The sequence below is a fragment of the Herpailurus yagouaroundi genome, unplaced genomic scaffold (genome assembly GCF_014898765.1).
Source record: "Herpailurus yagouaroundi ecotype Mexico unplaced genomic scaffold, PumYag 161, whole genome shotgun sequence".
Classification (NCBI taxonomy): Eukaryota; Metazoa; Chordata; class Mammalia; order Carnivora; family Felidae; genus Herpailurus; species Herpailurus yagouaroundi.
Genome location: NW_024412402.1, coordinates 9,093,044 through 9,108,477, shown reverse-complemented (window position 1 = coordinate 9,108,477; position 15,434 = coordinate 9,093,044). Strand labels below are relative to the sequence as shown.

At 55.8% G+C, this 15,434-nt stretch overlaps 2 protein-coding genes across 5 annotated transcripts; one reads left to right on the top strand and one right to left on the bottom strand.

Moving 5' to 3' along the window:
- Positions 1-545: 545 nt before the first annotated feature.
- Positions 546-12,916, top strand: APOA4 (apolipoprotein A4). 2 transcript variants are annotated; one of them, XM_040483114.1, is made up of 4 exons: positions 546-699; positions 10,433-10,515; positions 10,881-11,007; positions 11,787-12,916. In XM_040483114.1, the coding sequence occupies exons 2-4, from the start codon at positions 10,467-10,469 to the stop codon at positions 12,757-12,759; spliced, it is 1,149 nt and encodes a 382-aa protein (XP_040339048.1). In that variant the 5' UTR covers positions 546-699; positions 10,433-10,466; the 3' UTR covers positions 12,760-12,916. The 2 variants fall into 2 exon arrangements, with proteins under 2 accessions (XP_040339048.1, XP_040339047.1); XM_040483113.1 differs by lacking the exon at positions 546-699 and having other exon boundaries at positions 9,823-10,515.
- APOC3 (apolipoprotein C3) lies at positions 2,090-4,843 on the bottom strand. Of its 3 annotated transcripts, XM_040483116.1 has the most exons (5): positions 4,717-4,835; positions 4,325-4,454; positions 4,035-4,101; positions 3,745-3,868; positions 2,090-2,638 (listed from the first exon to the last, which is right to left on the bottom strand). In XM_040483116.1, the coding sequence occupies exons 3-5, from the start codon at positions 4,087-4,089 to the stop codon at positions 2,515-2,517; spliced, it is 303 nt and encodes a 100-aa protein (XP_040339050.1). In that variant the 5' UTR covers positions 4,090-4,101; positions 4,325-4,454; positions 4,717-4,835; the 3' UTR covers positions 2,090-2,514. The 3 variants fall into 3 exon arrangements, with proteins under 3 accessions (XP_040339050.1, XP_040339049.1, XP_040339051.1); XM_040483115.1 differs by lacking the exon at positions 4,325-4,454 and having other exon boundaries at positions 4,717-4,843; XM_040483117.1 differs by lacking the exon at positions 4,325-4,454 and having other exon boundaries at positions 4,035-4,096; positions 4,717-4,774.
- Positions 12,917-15,434: the final 2,518 nt, after the last annotated feature.

Below are 15,434 nucleotides of genomic sequence, written 5' to 3'. Positions count from 1 at the left end.
TGCTCCAAAAAACTATAAATTCTTTTTTGGGGGGAGAATGGGAACGGGGTGCGGGCGGCGGAGGGGACGTCACCGCGCCAGGGCCTCTGACCAGGGGACAGGGAGCCGGAGCCCATCAGCTCGGAACCTGGGCCCCTCAGGGTCCTCATGCGAGGACCCGGCCGCTAGGAGTGAAGTAGTGGATGGAGTCCCCTTCCCGAGGAGGCCCAAACAGAGAAGAAATCATAGAGGACCAGGCAAGGTGACAGACAATCCAACGCCGAGTAACCTGAAAACTCCTCATGTGAGAAGAACCTCAGCCCTGTGAGGGTCAGGAAACAAGGCTGGCTTTGCTGGGAGAAGTGGGCTCCATCCGGGTGGGGAGTGTCACCCCCCCCCCCCAGGCCAGGCCAGGAGCCCCACCAGCACTCTGGCTCTAGGTGGGCTGGGGTGGGCCTCAAGGAGCCCCTGGGGCTGGAAGGATTAGGGACGAGCTCAAACGAAGAGCTTAGCCTTTGCTCCTTCCTTCTTGATGAATTCCAAAAACGAGAAAACAGACGCTTCCCTTTTCTTTTTTTCACAAGGGCAGCATGCCACTCCTCAGGGTCCCGCCCTTTCCAGAAGCAGCGGATGTTTCCTCCAGCCCAGCTGTGTAAACCAGCCCTCCCCCCCGCGGGGCTCCAAGCCTGAGTCAGAACAATAACCCCCACCTGATTACAGGTAATTAGCCCACTTTTATTTCTAAGATGCATTCATATCCGTCATCTCACTGCATCCTCCCCCAAATCCTGGGTAGACCGCCGCTACATCCATGATACTGATGACAAAGCTGAACCCGGAAGTCACAGGCCAGGGCTGAAGAGCTGGATGGGGTCGGTAGCCCTTTTCAGACGCATTCTGGGTCGTTCTTTAAATTTTTTTTTTCAACGTTTATTTATTTATCTGGGTCGTTCTTTAAAAAAGCGTGTGGTCAGGCACTCGAGTTCACACGGCTGTGCACAGGCGCATGCACGTTCTCAAGCGCACACTCCTATGCGCAGCCGGCCCCCTCTTCACACTCAGGTACTTACCCCCATGTGCGTGCCCAGATTCACAGATCAGAGATCTGGGCAGTGCCCTGATGGAACTTTCCCTGCCGTCTCCCCACGGGGCCTTTTGCCCCCTGCCTCTCCCCCCATCTCCAGCGTGTCTTGCAAACTTCTGGGTAAAGCAGTGGGCTTTTTAGTTCCTAGCCATCAAGAGCCGTAATAGGTGTCAAGCCCAGATCTGGGTGAGAACACTTTCCAGGTGTGGGTGCTGGGATCCCTGGCCCGGTTGGGCCAGAAGAAAAGCCCAGGTGGATTTCCAAAGGGAGAGCAGATGTCTCCACATGGGGCCGGAGGTGCTGATGTCAGCCAGATGTGCCAAGGAGCCCCCTGACACCCAGCGTAGGAGTAACAAAGTGTTTCTCTGTGTCAGCTGAGCAGAATATGAGCAGCTGATCTGAGCTTCAGGTCCAGCTCCGCCATTTGCTGATTCTGTGACATTGGGCAAGTGCCTTCGCCTTTCTGAACCTCGGTTTTTTCCTTGGAAGAGCGAGGGCCTGCCCAAGTAGTCTGTGGTTCTGGGACTCCCTGACGTGAACATCTGTTGGGGGGTGGGGACACAAGGGAAACAGCCTCTGTTGGGTAACTTTGGGTTCCTTCTTAGTTCCTGAGACGCCGGATTCCCCCCGGCTCCAATTCTGGTCCCAAGGGGAAATCAGCTCAGCCTAGAGCAACAAGGATGACCATTTACAAGGTACTTTGATGTGCCAGGTGCTCTGCGCAGCCTCATTCATTGATTCATTCATTCAACCAATCTACAGTGGAGGTGGCATTGTTGCACCCACTTAACAGATAAGAAACTAAGGCTGATATAAAATGATGGCCCCCAAACCACAGCCTAGTTGTATCTTATTCCAGCCACTCCCCATCAGCCTCCTTCCCTCAATGTGGCTGAGAGGGCCAGGCGGCCTGGGTAGCGTGAGTCAGCTCCACAGAGCTCCACGGACAGCAGTGACAGCTCTGATGATGGATGGCACAAAGATGCCAGGCACGGTGCCTGGCACAGATCACACACTCAAGTCATGTTGTACAGCATCTGACAGTTTATCAAAGTGTTGTCGGACCCCTTACCCCATCTTCTCCTCCACACAAGCCTGTGGAAGCAGAGTTCTCCTGCCTCCGTGTGATGAGGAAACTTGGGCCCAGACACCACCCGACTGCTAACGGGCGCGTAGGGCACTGGCCCCAGGCCGGCTGAGTGGGACGCAGCCCAGCGCCCACCCACAGAAGAGCCCTGGCCCATTTCCACGCCCGAACACACATGGCATGCGTGGGACGTCCCACTCGCGGCAGCTTCTCATCCCGTTTTATTGGCAGGGCAGGAGGCTTGGGGGTGGGCCAGGTCTGGGGTGGGGCGGAAGGTGAGAATGCCGTCACTTTCAAGCGACTTTTGGGATGGCCCAAGGAGCCAGCGGGCTGGATGAGCGGGAAGACGTGGTGCGTCAAGGTCTCACTTGGCTTCAGAGGCTGGCGTCGGTGTGACAGCAAAGGTCGAATCCCAGAACCCGGAGAATTTGCCTGTAAGCGTGCTCCAGTAGTCTTTCAGGGAGGTGAAGCGACCGGTCACCCAGTCCCTGAGGGTTAAATCAGTAAGGGGAAGCAATGGAAGTGGGGGTAAGAGCTCACGTGAAGGCGGCGGGGCCCCTGCCGTATCCCCACTGCCTCTCCACCCTCCCTCTCAACCTCCTCCAGCAACGCCCCTGACACCTCAGGCCAAGACCCCTTCTGCTGTCACCTCAGGCAGAAGAGATGCTGGAGGGGGTGATGGGACCCTAGCACAAGTCCAGCTTGTTTCTCCGGGGTGGGGCAGACCTCTGGGTCACCATGGGTCTGCGGCCAGCTGGAGGGGAGTGGTTGAGTGGGAGATTTGTAAAGCCTGGGCTGTCATTCTGTTCGAGGCAAATGATGCCCGCCAGGGTTGCACAACCTGGTGCCTCTGAGTGGGGTGGGGCAGAGGGAAGCAGTCTCTCTTTTGGAAAATCCTCAGAGGATGAATTAGCTGTGTGATCTGGGCGGCGGGGGGGGGGGGCGGAGGGGGGGTTCCCTTAACCTCTCTGAGCCTCCATTTTCTCATGTGCAAAACGGCACAAACAATACCCACTCCACAGCCGGTTCTGAGGACTGTGAAATTCTGTGAGCGCCTCAGCTATGTGAATGCTGGCCAATTCGCAGTGGAGGTGCGGAAGGGAGCAGGGGAGAAGAGAGGACTAGAAGGCAGGGCAGGATGGGAGAGGAAGCACAGACTTCTGTTCACACGGGCCCCACGTCTTGGCACAAGGCAGAAAGACACACACACACACACACACACACACACACGCACACACACACACCAGGCTGAAAATTGGGACCTCCCAGCCAACCTCCACCAGAAAAAGGGAGTGGGAGCAAGAGCTAACAGGGCCTTCCTTAGAGCCGTGCAGAGAGCCTGGAGAAGGGAGGGCCCACAAAGGGAGAAGAGGCCAGGAGGAGATGAGGGGAAGGAAGGCTACAGCCCGCCTCCATCTCTCCAGCCGAGAAAGCCCCGTGAGGGCCCCGTTCCACAGACCAGAGCATGGAGGCTCCGAGAGGCACAGGTCCCGGTGGGTGTGGGCAAGCCACAGCCCCACTGCCCGGGCTCTGCTGAGTCAGGGGTGGGAGGGAGCCCAGAGCCGGCACCGAGCACCGAGACGTGAGGGTGTACCTGGCCTGCTGGGCCACCGGGAACTCCCGCACGGTGGTCAGCGTGTCCTGGGCGGTCTTGGTGGCATGCTGGACGTAACCGTGCATAAGGCCCAGAAGGGAGGGGTCCTCCCCCTCTGTAGCTCCTGCCGGGAGAGCGGGGTGGAGTGAGATAGACTGGCCTCTGGGGAGCCCTTCGCCTCCGCCCAGCCACCGGCCAGGGTGTGGGATCCTCAAGCCATTCCCAGGTCCTCCAGGCAGACGGCTGCCCGCCCCTCCCTATCCCTAGCCCTGTCCCCACGAGCTGCTTACGGGCAGAGGCCAGGAGCACCAGGAGGGCAGTGACGAGAAGGACCCGGGACTGCATGGCACCTCTGTCCTGCGGGGAAGTGTCTTGAGAGGGGTACCCCAAGCCCCCCATCTCTGGTCCTCCCTGGGATGGTGGTGTGGCCTCTGCCGTGGATCCTGAGCTGGGTCAAGCCAGGAGGAGAGAGGGCCTGCTGCCAGCTAACACGGCAGGTGAAGGGCTTTCAGCCAGGGGCCTCGGGCAGAGCCAGGCTGGGAGAGAGCGCCGGGCCGAGGGCCGGAGCAGAAAAACCCACCAGACCAGGAATCAAGGCACCCGGGTTCTGGCCTGGTTCCTGCCACTAACACGTTGTGTGACTTGGGGTAGATTCCTGTCCCTCTCTGGGCCTTGGTTTTTCTGTCTGGGGTCTAAGGCTTCTTCCAGTCCTAAACACAGAGTGAGGGAAAGTGCACGGATTTGGAGCCAGTTCCGGGCCTGCTGTGAGCAAGTGCCCTGCCTTCCATGAGCCTCGGTTTCCCCCAGTGTGCAACTGGAGGTGCTGGCCGCTTCTCTAGCCCCGGGGCTTCCTTGGCTCCAGTAAGCTCTTCTCCAGTCTGTGCTGGCTGGTCTGGGCAGGGACCGTCCTCTGCCCCTCACCATCCTGCCTCTCCTTTCTCCCTCACCCTCCTCCTCCCCAGGGGGCATTACCTGGAGCAGCGGTTTCTTGGGATGAACTGAGCAGGCAGACCCGAGGGTTCTGACCTGGTTTATATTGTCTCCAGGACAGCAGGCACAGAGGGCCCAGTGAGCTGGGCAAAGGTCACCTGCTGATCAGTCTAGACCAGGGCCCGAGGCAGGGTGCCCAGACGCAGCCAGGCTTGCTGGGAGAGTTGGGAAATCTCTAGGTGCCGCGGTGACCACACTGGTCTCCTGCCACCCCTGCGGCCCAGAGGGGCTCAGGGACTAGGCATACCCCATTTCCTCCAAGCGGCCTGGCTCCCCAGGGAGAGGTGGGGGAAAGGCATCAGGGGAGAAGCCAGGGGTCTCTGGGCCACCGCAGCCCTTCACACATGCCTTTCAGGTCCCTCCCCGCACCCCGCCCCCTGGGCCCTGGAAACAGCCTGGAAGGGGTGGGGGCTGGATTGAGAAGGTGATGGGCTTCTTCAGGCTTGAGAACAACTCAGTATTGGGGTGGGGGGTCGGGAGTGAAGTCACCCAAGACCTATGGGCAGAGGCTTGTGTGGGGAGGGGAGACCCAGTTGACTCCACACAGCCCCGTCCCCTGCATTGACGTCTCTTCTCCAGGAGCCTCTCCAGCTGAGCCCAGGGCAGGGGGTGGTGGGAGACTGCTCTGAGCCCAAGGCCTTTCCCCCCTCCTCCTCCCCTTGCCCTCTGGACCCACTGATAACATTCCCTGGGGCAGGAGCTGGGGTTCCAGGGTTGGGCCTTCCCCAGACGGCGACAACTGGGACCGATTGCCAGCGCTGAGCACCTCTCACCTCGGGCCTTGGTTTCCTCAGCTTTGCAATGGCAGCCCTCAGAGCCCCCTGGCTGGGAGGGGAGCTGGAACGAACCGAGGCTGTGGTGAGGCCAGTCCGGTGGGGAGAGGGGACAGAGGAGCTCTGCAGGGGCTGTCCAGGAGAGGACTCGGCCTTACCTTCCTCAGGGTAAGGTGGCCCTGGGCCCGCAACAGGAGCCATAACCTGGATCAGGGAGGCTAATAAGACTTTGGAGCCAAGAAATCCCAGGTTCAAACGATGCCTGTGACTCTTAAGTCATATGACCCAGGAACAGAGACCTAATACCTCAGAGCCTCGATTTGCTCCTCTTGTAAAAGGGGGTAGAATGCTGATATGCCAAGAGTTGTGGTACAAAGTAAATGAGGCATGTACAAAGCAACTGGTTCATGGAACAGGCTCGATAAATCTCTTTCTTCCTCCCAAACCCCTTGTCTATCCCTAGACAGCATAGTCTGAAGGCAGGAGGAAATAGGGCTTTTGAAAGCAGGCAGCCATCTTCTCAGGAAGAAGCAACTAACTCCATGGTGTGAAATCAGAGGCCTGAGAAAGAGGCCTGGCTCCACCCTCAGAATTCTTTGTTTGCTAAGACTTGACTTTTCTCCATTAGAAGTTCATTCCTTTGACTTAGATCTTGTATTCTGTTAAAATGCAAATAGATTTCTATGAAGTAGATATTAACGATCCCATTTGGTAGATGAGAGACCTGAGGCTCAAAGGGGTAGAGATGTCCCCGAGTACATACAGCACATCACTGGTAGAGCTGGAAACCAGAATCCAGGTCTTCAAATACCAATACTGGTGCTAGGCAGCTTGGAGCGATGAGACCCTTGGAGATTTATCATTCACTCAGACCTTAGAGTAAATCAGTTTCAGATCTCTTCCTGAGCACAGATTTTGGTGATGGGGTGGGGAGGAAAGGAAGCTGATCAGGTCGCTGAAGGATCTGCGCACCGGGGAGGGTAGACAGCAACTTGTGCCCATGTCACTCTTCTGTTCTGGCCTGTCCCTCGGCCCTGGAGGTGAAGGCCACAGTGGGAATCCAGGTTCCAGGCTGGGTCAGAGTACAAAGTCCTCGGTCCCTGCGCCTGCTAGAATGGGCTGGCTGGATCCCTTGGCCCTGGACCCTCCAACTCTCTTTCCCTGTGTGTGGAGGGTCTGGAGGAACCTGTCCTCTCTCTCACATGTAGCAATGGGCCCCCTGAGGCCAGGGAGGTCAGAAGATGGGGGCAGAGAGACCCAGCAGGGTCGTGCTGAGCTGGGCAGAGAACCCAGGTGTGTGGGCCCATGCAGCAGAGGTGTGGCATGCCATGAGTCCTGGGACTTTTCCTCTTTGGCACAATTGAGTGCCCCTCCTGACAGCTCTGGCTTGGGTCTCAGTAGGGCTTTCTCGGGAGGGGCCCTCTCAGGGGCCAGCCTAAGCTGCCTCTCTCCTTTCTCTCTCTCTCTCCATCCCACGCTGGCTCCCCTGGGATGAGGTGCCTGCTCTGGGCCTGGCCCACAGACTGGCTGTAAGGAGTCACCAGTGGTGGTAAGGAGGGAGCGGGAGGGAGGCTTGAGCAGCTGGGGCCAAAACTGGTCCTCTAGGGCTAGGCTGATTCCTCACTAGCTTCCTTGCGTCTGGGCGAGGCTTAGCACCCAAGCCTCTGTGACCCATGCCCCTGCCATTAGGCTGGATGGGGAGCCCCGATTCAGCCCTGCCAGCCAGAGGATCTGGTTCCCCATGCCTCTCCATGCTGGAAGTTCCTCCTATTATCCCACCCAGATCCTTCCTGTAACAACAACAGGAGCTACCCCTCTTTAATTCTGCCCTGTGGGGAGGGCCAGAGTGGAGCATCTGTGGGGAATATGTCCATGTGACTTGCCTGTCTCTGGCTGGTCTTGAGCTCTCCCCTCCTGACTCTGAGCTCTGGGCTGACCCCTGGTTTTGTCCCTGTGGGGTGGACAGGAGGGTGGCTGTAATGCTGGACTTTCAACCTCATTGTGTTACCAACCATTAGGGCCGTCTATTGCACACACAAGGAGAGCGAGGCTCAGAGAGGCACATGATGTGCCCAGCATCACATGGGCCCCCTGTGTCCACCCATGGGGCCGTCTCTTGTCTCATAGGGTCAGGTCCTGCAGGAGTGGCCAGCATCTGTGCCCAAAGAGAACCAGAGGCCCAGCCGGAGGCCGAGCCCGCGGCGCGAACGCTGTAAGACTGGACACTCGTTCTTCCCCTGTTCCCGGTGCAAATCTGTTTACAGACTGATGCAAAACATGCCCACTGACTTGGGGAAACATACGCATTCAGTAATGGCATCCACCCACGACATGTCAGGAAGCAGCACACCCCCCTCGTGGTTGTGGCTGTCGCACAGGCCGGCACCGGTCCCTTAGCGAGATGCCTTAGCTTTGTGCCCACAGACAGCTGAAGTGTTTGCACACTTATGTGAATCTGTGCACGTCCTGGCAGATGCTCTCAGACATGCTCAGCGGGGTGCAGACACTCCCAGTGTGTGTACGCCCAGGCAAGTGAGACAGGACCTGTCACATGCTGGTGGCACCTGTTGTTCACACTCCAAGTCCAAGAGGTCAGGCTGCAGCTGAGATGTTCTTGGTGACTCATTGCTCTTTTCATCTCTGGCCCCGGGGGAAGGGATGGGGACACTGAGCACTGACCTTTGCACCCACCCGAGACTGGACTGTGCCTGACTGGGGAGCAGGAACAGGAGCGATAGGCCAGTGTGGCAGGGAGGTAAGGCTTGCAGGGTGAAATGTGGCTAGTGCTGTTCCTAGACACTGTTCCCAGCGTGACACACTGTCTCACTGATTCCTCATTATTCTACGCCCAGCTGAGGCAGCTGAGACTCAGAGAGATTAGGAGATTTTCCCGAGGTCACGTGGACAGTAAGTGGGAAGCCCGGACGCAAACCCATGGAGTCCGACTCCAGAATCTGAGCCCTTCACAACTACCGCAAGATAGGGACAGCTGTCCAGGAAGGCGGGGCTCCCTGAGACTGGAGGCGACCGCGGGCAGTATGGGGACATGGCAGGGCGCAAGAGGCTGAAGGCCTTAGCTGTTTTTAATCCCATGAGACATCAAGCCACTTCTGGAGTATGAAAAATGGAGGCCCGATAAATCAGGGTTAACACAACTGTGGGCTGTCGTGATGGCGGGTGGCCAGGAGTCCACCCGCGTGTCGGGCCCTGTGCTCTCGGATCAGAGCCAACAGTGCAGTGGGAATGAGTTTCCTCTCACAGTCACTGCAGGTGGCATGGTCTAGCAGAGGGGCCCATGCAGAGCAGGCCGCGTTGTCTTCTTGGTGGATGGCTTTCTGTAATCGTGTGTATGACCTCATTGTGGAGAACGATAGAAGTCTCCTAGAAGACCTCCTGCCCCCATCCCCCAGCCCCCAGTGAGAAGTCCCCTAAGAGGCTCAGGTCCTGAGATTCAGCACAGGCTGACTGCTCCCACCCAGGGAGTGTGGCTAAGCTTGGGAGCCATTTCCCCTGCATCATACCCCACCTTGGTGATCCCTAGAGGGCTGGGCCTGACTCTGCCCTCTCTCTGGAGGGATGAGCATTCTACTGGACCCCCTGCCAGGGCCCCAATCATGAAAACAAGGTGATTATTAATAACAACAACGACTGTGTAGTGCTTATTCTGAGCCAGGCGCTACACCCATTGCACGAGCAACAGCTCATTTATTATGCCCAGCAACCCCGTGTTCAAAGGAGAAACTGAGGCTCAGAATTGGGCCAAGTTGAGTCACTAGGCCAAGGTGGCACAGCTGGGCAGCAGCGGGACATGAAGCACACTTAAAATCAACCCCTTCAAGGGGTGCCTGGGTGGCTCAGTTGGTTGGGCGCCTGACTTCAGCTTAGGTCATGACCTCGCGGTTTGTGAGTTTGAGCCCTGCATTGGGCTCTGTGCTGACAGCTCAGAGCCTGGAGCCTGCTTCATCTTCTGTGTGTCCCTCTCTCTCTGCCCTTCCCCTGTTCGTGTTCTCTCTCTCTCTCTCTCTCTCTCCCCCTCAAAAATGAATTAAAAAAGGGGCGCCTGGGTGGCGCAGTCGGTTAAGCGTCCGACTTCAGCCAGGTCACGATCTCGCGGTCCGTGAGTTCGAGCCCCGCGTCAGGCTCTGGGCTGATGGCTCAGAGCCTGGAGCCTGTTTCCGATTCTGTGTCTCCCTCTCTCTCTGCCCCTCCCCCGTTCATGCTCTGTCTCTCTCTGTCCCAAAAATAAATAATAAAAATGTTGATATCCCTCTAAAAAAAAAAAAAGAATTAAAAAAAAATTTTTTTTTAATTAACCCTTTCAATACGGGGTTCTGCCCACACCACCGACCTGCCCACTCGCCCTCCTCCTGGGCACCTTGACCAGAGCTCTGGATCTTAGCTTGCTGTCCCTGTGACCCTGGATGTCCTAGTCTAGTGTCTGGTGCTCTGAGATGGAGTCAGTTTGGGAAATGTGTGGGGCGGGGGAGACTCTTTCCCCTGAGGCAGACAGAGGAGGTGTGAACTTTACTCCCCAAACCTGGCTCAGATCCAGAATTGTCAGCAGGGCCCCTGGGGCATCAGTCCCTCCCTGGCTCGGGGGTTCCCTGGGCCTCTTGCCTCCCACAGCTCATGGCTCCCCACCCTCCCTTCATACTGGGTGGGGCATGAGCACAGAACAACTTCTTCTGACTGCTGCCCAAGCCTCAGTCCACTGTCAGCTTCCACGTTGTCTTAGAGTCACAAAAGTCCAAGAGGCTTCCTGGGAATGTGTCATCTTCCAGCGTGGAGTCACACGGGGGAGGGAGGCGGGGAGGGCAGGCTGGTGGGAGTTTAAATGGCTGGCTGGCTCTGAGCTTTGGTCAGTTTGGACAGCAGCACAGGTGGAGCTGCCTGAGAGCCTCTCCCGTTGCGCCGTCTGATTCCAGAAAGGATCCAGTGCAGCCCGGTGAGAAGCCCAGGATGTTCCTGAGGGCTGTGGTCCTGACCCTGGCCCTAGTGGCTGTCACCGGTGAGTAGGAGCTTCCTCTGGATGGGGCTCTTGGGCAGGACCCTCTGCCGCATCGAGTGGGCAGGATGGAGAGTCGGAGGCCCAGGCAACAGGACGGTTCCAAATGCCTGTCATCCCCCAGTTGGACACAGAAGGCTGCCCACTTGCCACTCGGTTCACAGGAGGGCTGGCCTATTGAGAATGTTCTGCCCGCTGGCGTGAGTGCCAGACCAGTTTCTAACTTCCCAGCTTCTAACTAGGGAAGCACAGAGGAGGAGATCAGCGGTCAGGCTCCCCCACCATCAGCTGGTCTGCAGCTCAGGGCTGGTGCAGAGGGGCAAGGAAGGAGATAGGTCCTCATGAATCACTGTCTGCTTCCTGCCCAGGTGCCCGGGCTGAGGTCAGTCCCGACCAGGTGGCCACCGTGGTGTGGGACTACTTCAGTCAGCTGAGCAACAATGCCAAGGAAGCCGTGGAACATCTCCAGCAGTCTGAGCTCACCCAGCAGCTCAAGTAAGAAAGACACGACTTGTGGGGTGGGGCTTCTTAAAGGCCATGCAATGCGGCAGCCAAAGGCTGAGCTCAGAGGCAGGAGACCTGGGCTTAGGATGCCCACTGCCCTGCCACTAACTCACCCAGTGGCCCTGAGATCTCTGGATCTGGGATCCACATGCAGACAGGGGGTTGGACTGATAATCCCTAAGGAATCTTCTGCTTTAACCTTCTAGACTGTGCCAAATGGCCACGTCTTAGCATTGAGATGCATGGAAGAAAGGGAGGGAGGGAGATGTCACGGGAGCTGGGTCCTAACACATTCCAGAAAGACGGGCCCCTGGGACATCATGGGAAGGGACGTGGGGATATCTGGGGAGCCTGTGAGGACAGGCACGTACAGGGAAACCAGTATTTTGAATCTGTAAAAGACACTGGAAGGGGTCCAGAGCCTAACATCCTATCAATGAATGTGACCTATGTCATAGTGCACCTGTGCTGGGAAGGACTTCAAAGTCTGCCCTTTCTACTTCACAGATAGGGAGGGGAAAGCAAACCCCTGGAGGTCACATGATAGGTGACTCAAGGTCAGGGGGAGACTCAGAGATAAAAGGTAATAACTTGGTCTATTGCATCCACCCTCTCAAACCATGGTCTGCCGCAGGGAAGGCCACAGAGCCGAGCTGGGTGAACTCAGTACCCTTGAACACTCACCTGTCTTAGGCAGGTATATAAGGAGACAATGTCCTGGCACGGAATGCCAAGTGTAACAGTGGCCCTCTTGTGTCCTTCCTCTGTAGTGCCCTCTTCCAGGACAAGCTTGGGCAAGTGAACACCTATGCGGATAACCTGCAGAAGAAGCTCGTGCCCTTCGCCACTGAGCTGCACGAACGCCTGACCAAAGACTCGGAGAAGCTGAAGGAAGAGATTCGGAAGGAGCTGGAGGAGCTGCGGGCACGGCTGCTGCCCCACGCCAACGAGGTGAGCCAGAAAATCGGGGACAATGTGCGCGAGCTGCAGCAGCGCCTGGGGCCGTACGCGGATGAGCTGCGCACCCAGGTCAACACTCACACTGAGCACCTGCGGCGCCACCTGACGTCCCACGCGCAGCGCATGGAGGCCGTGCTGCGCGAGAACGTGGACAACCTGCAGTCCTCACTGACGCCCTACGCAGATGAGTTCAAGGCCAAGATCGACCAGAACATAGAAGAGCTCAAGGGGCATCTCACGCCCTACGCCGATGAGCTCAAGGTCAAGATCGACCAGAACGTGGAAGAGCTGCGTCGCAGCCTGGCTCCCTACGCGCAGGACGTCCAGGAGAAGCTCAACCACCAGCTCGAGGGACTGGCCTTCCAGATGAAGAAGAATGCCGAGGAGCTGAAGGCCAAGATCACGGCCGATGCCGACAAGCTGCGGCAGAGGCTGGCGCCGGTGGCCGAGGACGTGCGCGGCAAGCTGAGGGACAACGCCAAGGGACTGCAGGAGTCACTGGCCCAGCTCAACAGCCACCTGGACCGGCAGGTGGAGGAGTTCCGCCGCAACCTGGGGCCCTACGGCGACACCTTCAACAAAGCCCTGGTGCAGCAGGTGGAGGAGCTCAGGCAGAAGCTGGGCCCCTACGCAGGCGGGATGGAAGACCACCTGAGCTTCCTGGAGAAGGATCTGAGAGACAAGGTCAACTCTTTCTTCAGCACCCTCAAGGAGAAGGAGAACCAGGACATGCCTCTGGCCCTCCCCGAGCAGGAGCAGGCGCCAGGCCCTTTGGAGAGCTGAGCTGTCCCTGGTGCTCCCACGCGACCAGGAACACCTGCCCTGCCCGGCCACCGGTCTGTCTGTCTGTCCCAAGGCAGTTCTTGTACAAGCTTGAGGACACATGTCCAGTGGAAAGAGACACTACCTCTCGCTACTCAATAAAGCTGCTGAGAAACTAGTCCAGTCTGGTCGCAGCGTGTCTTCTCGGCGTTGGTGGGCCTGAGCTGGGCGAAAATCATGGCTTGGCAAAGCTTGGCAGGGGCCGGCAGGGGATACTTTGAGGGACACCAAGGGCTGGGGGGATGAGCTTGCAGGAGGGGTGAGGGCAGGGAGTGCTGAGAGGGCTTTCGAGGGTGCTCTAAGGAGAGGTGGAAAAAGATGTCACACGTTATCCAAAGACGAAATATCCACTTAGCCGGCTCTACCCACCCTTTTCATACATGTTCTGATGACGGGGCTTACTCTCTCGTGAGTTCCCAAGTACAAGAAGAATGCTCTGATTTGGTTTGGGGAATCCATCTCTTTATGAGAGGATGTCCAAGATATTTTAAGCAAACGAAAGCCAGGTTCTGGATGTTATGCATTATACAACCCCGTTCAGAAACATATGTATATTTGTTTATTTTTTATTTTTAAAATTTTTTTTCAACATTTATTTATTTTTGGGACAGAGAGAGACAGAGCATGAACGGGGGAGGGGCAGAGAGAGAGGGAGACACAGAATCGGAAACAGGCTCCAGGCTCTGAGCCATCAGCCCAGAGCCCGACGCGGGGCTCAAACTCACGGACCGCGAGATCGTGACCTGGCTGGAGTCGGGCGCTTAACCGACTGCGCCACCCAGGCGCCCCAAACATATGTATATTTGTATGTGAATGTGTAAGGAGGTAAAAAAAAAAAAAAAGTCCGTTAATTCAACAGCTAGACCTAAAATTCTTCTGAGAGAGAGAATTGTATTTGGTACTCCATGTTGGCTGCTAAAGAGGAAACGTTAAGGAATAGGCTGGAAAGAAATGGATTCTGTGCATGCCCCGTACAGGCATGTGAGGCAGTGGTAAATAGTAGGAAAGGAAGGGAGGTTACAGAAGAGAAAATAGGGAATGAGGAATGTCCAGTGGCAGAAAGTTATAATACAGGCATTGCAATAAAGCTGATACTCTGCGCTCCCTAGTGCTAGGTGCTTTTATAAAACACAGTAGAGGGGTGCCTGGGTGGCTCAGTCAGTTAAGCATCTGACTTCAGCTCAGGTCATGATCTCACGGCTTGTCAGTTCAAGTCCCATGTTGGGCTCTGTGCGGACAGCTCAGAGCCTGGAACCTGTTTCAGATTCTGTCTCTCTCTGCCCCTTCCCCGCTTGTGCACGCTCCCGCCCGTTCCCGCTCAAAAATAAATAAATATCAAAAAAAACAAAAACAGGGGCACCTGGGTGGCTCAGTTGGCTAAGCATCTGACTGTGGCTCAGGCCATGATCTTGCGGTTCATGAGTTCAAGCCCCATGTCGGGCTCTGTGCTGACAACTCAGAGCCTGGAGCCTGTTTCTGATTCTGTGTCTCCCACTCTCTGCTCCTCCTCCACTCACGTTCTGTCTGTCTGTATGTCTGTCTCTCTCTCTCAAAAATAAACATTGAAACAAAACAACAATAACAACAACAAAATCCCCCAGCCCCTCATGGTATATGTACATTGACTCATATACTCCTCCCAACAAACTGTAACATTGAAGATACAGCAGGTAAGGAAAAGGCAGTTCAGAATGGTAAGGTACATTAGGTAACAAGTGGTGGAATGGAGTTTCAAACCCAAGCAAGCCGTCCAGCCCCCGAGAACCCCATAGAGCAGGGGCAATGCCCACCACACAAGGGGCAGATGGGTTCTGCTGGATCATATTCGATTCTTGATATCTGACTTCCATGGGAGAAAGAAAACTGAAAGCTTAGGTGGTAAATTCATCAGGGTTCATCTCAGAAAGGTGAGATATTGCTTTCCCCTTTATATGTTTTATATAGTATTGGGATTTTAAGATACTATTTAGTATTACCTTTTTATTGTGGTAAACACACACACACACACACACACACACACACATATATATATATATAACATAAAATTTACCATTTTAACCATTATATAATTCAGAGACATTAATTACATTCACAATGTTGTACAGCCATCACTGCTATCTCCAAAATTTCTTTTTTTATTAAAAAATTTGTTTATGTTTTATTTATTTTTGAGAGAGAAAGAGAGAGACAGAGTGTGAGTGAGGGAGGGCCACAGAGAGAGGGAGACACAGAATCCGAAGCAGGCTCCAGGCTCTGAACTGCCAGCACAGAGCCTCATGCGGGGCTCAAACTCACGAACCATGAGATCATGACCTGAGCCGAAGTCAGGTACTTAACCGACTGAGCCACCCAGGTGCCCCTTTCCAAAATTTCTTTATCATCCCAAACAGGAAACTCTGTATCCATTAAGGAATTCCACACTATCACCCCCCATGCCAGCTTCTGGTAACCTCTATTCTACTTTCTGTCTCTAGGAGTTGACCTGTTCTAGAGAATATGCATAAGGGAATCATACAATATTTGTCCTTTTGTGCCTGGCTTCTTTCACCTTTCACTTACCGTAATGTTTTCAAGGTTCATCCATGTGGTAGCATGGACCAGAATATCTTCCTCCTCCTCCTCCTCCTCCTCCTCCT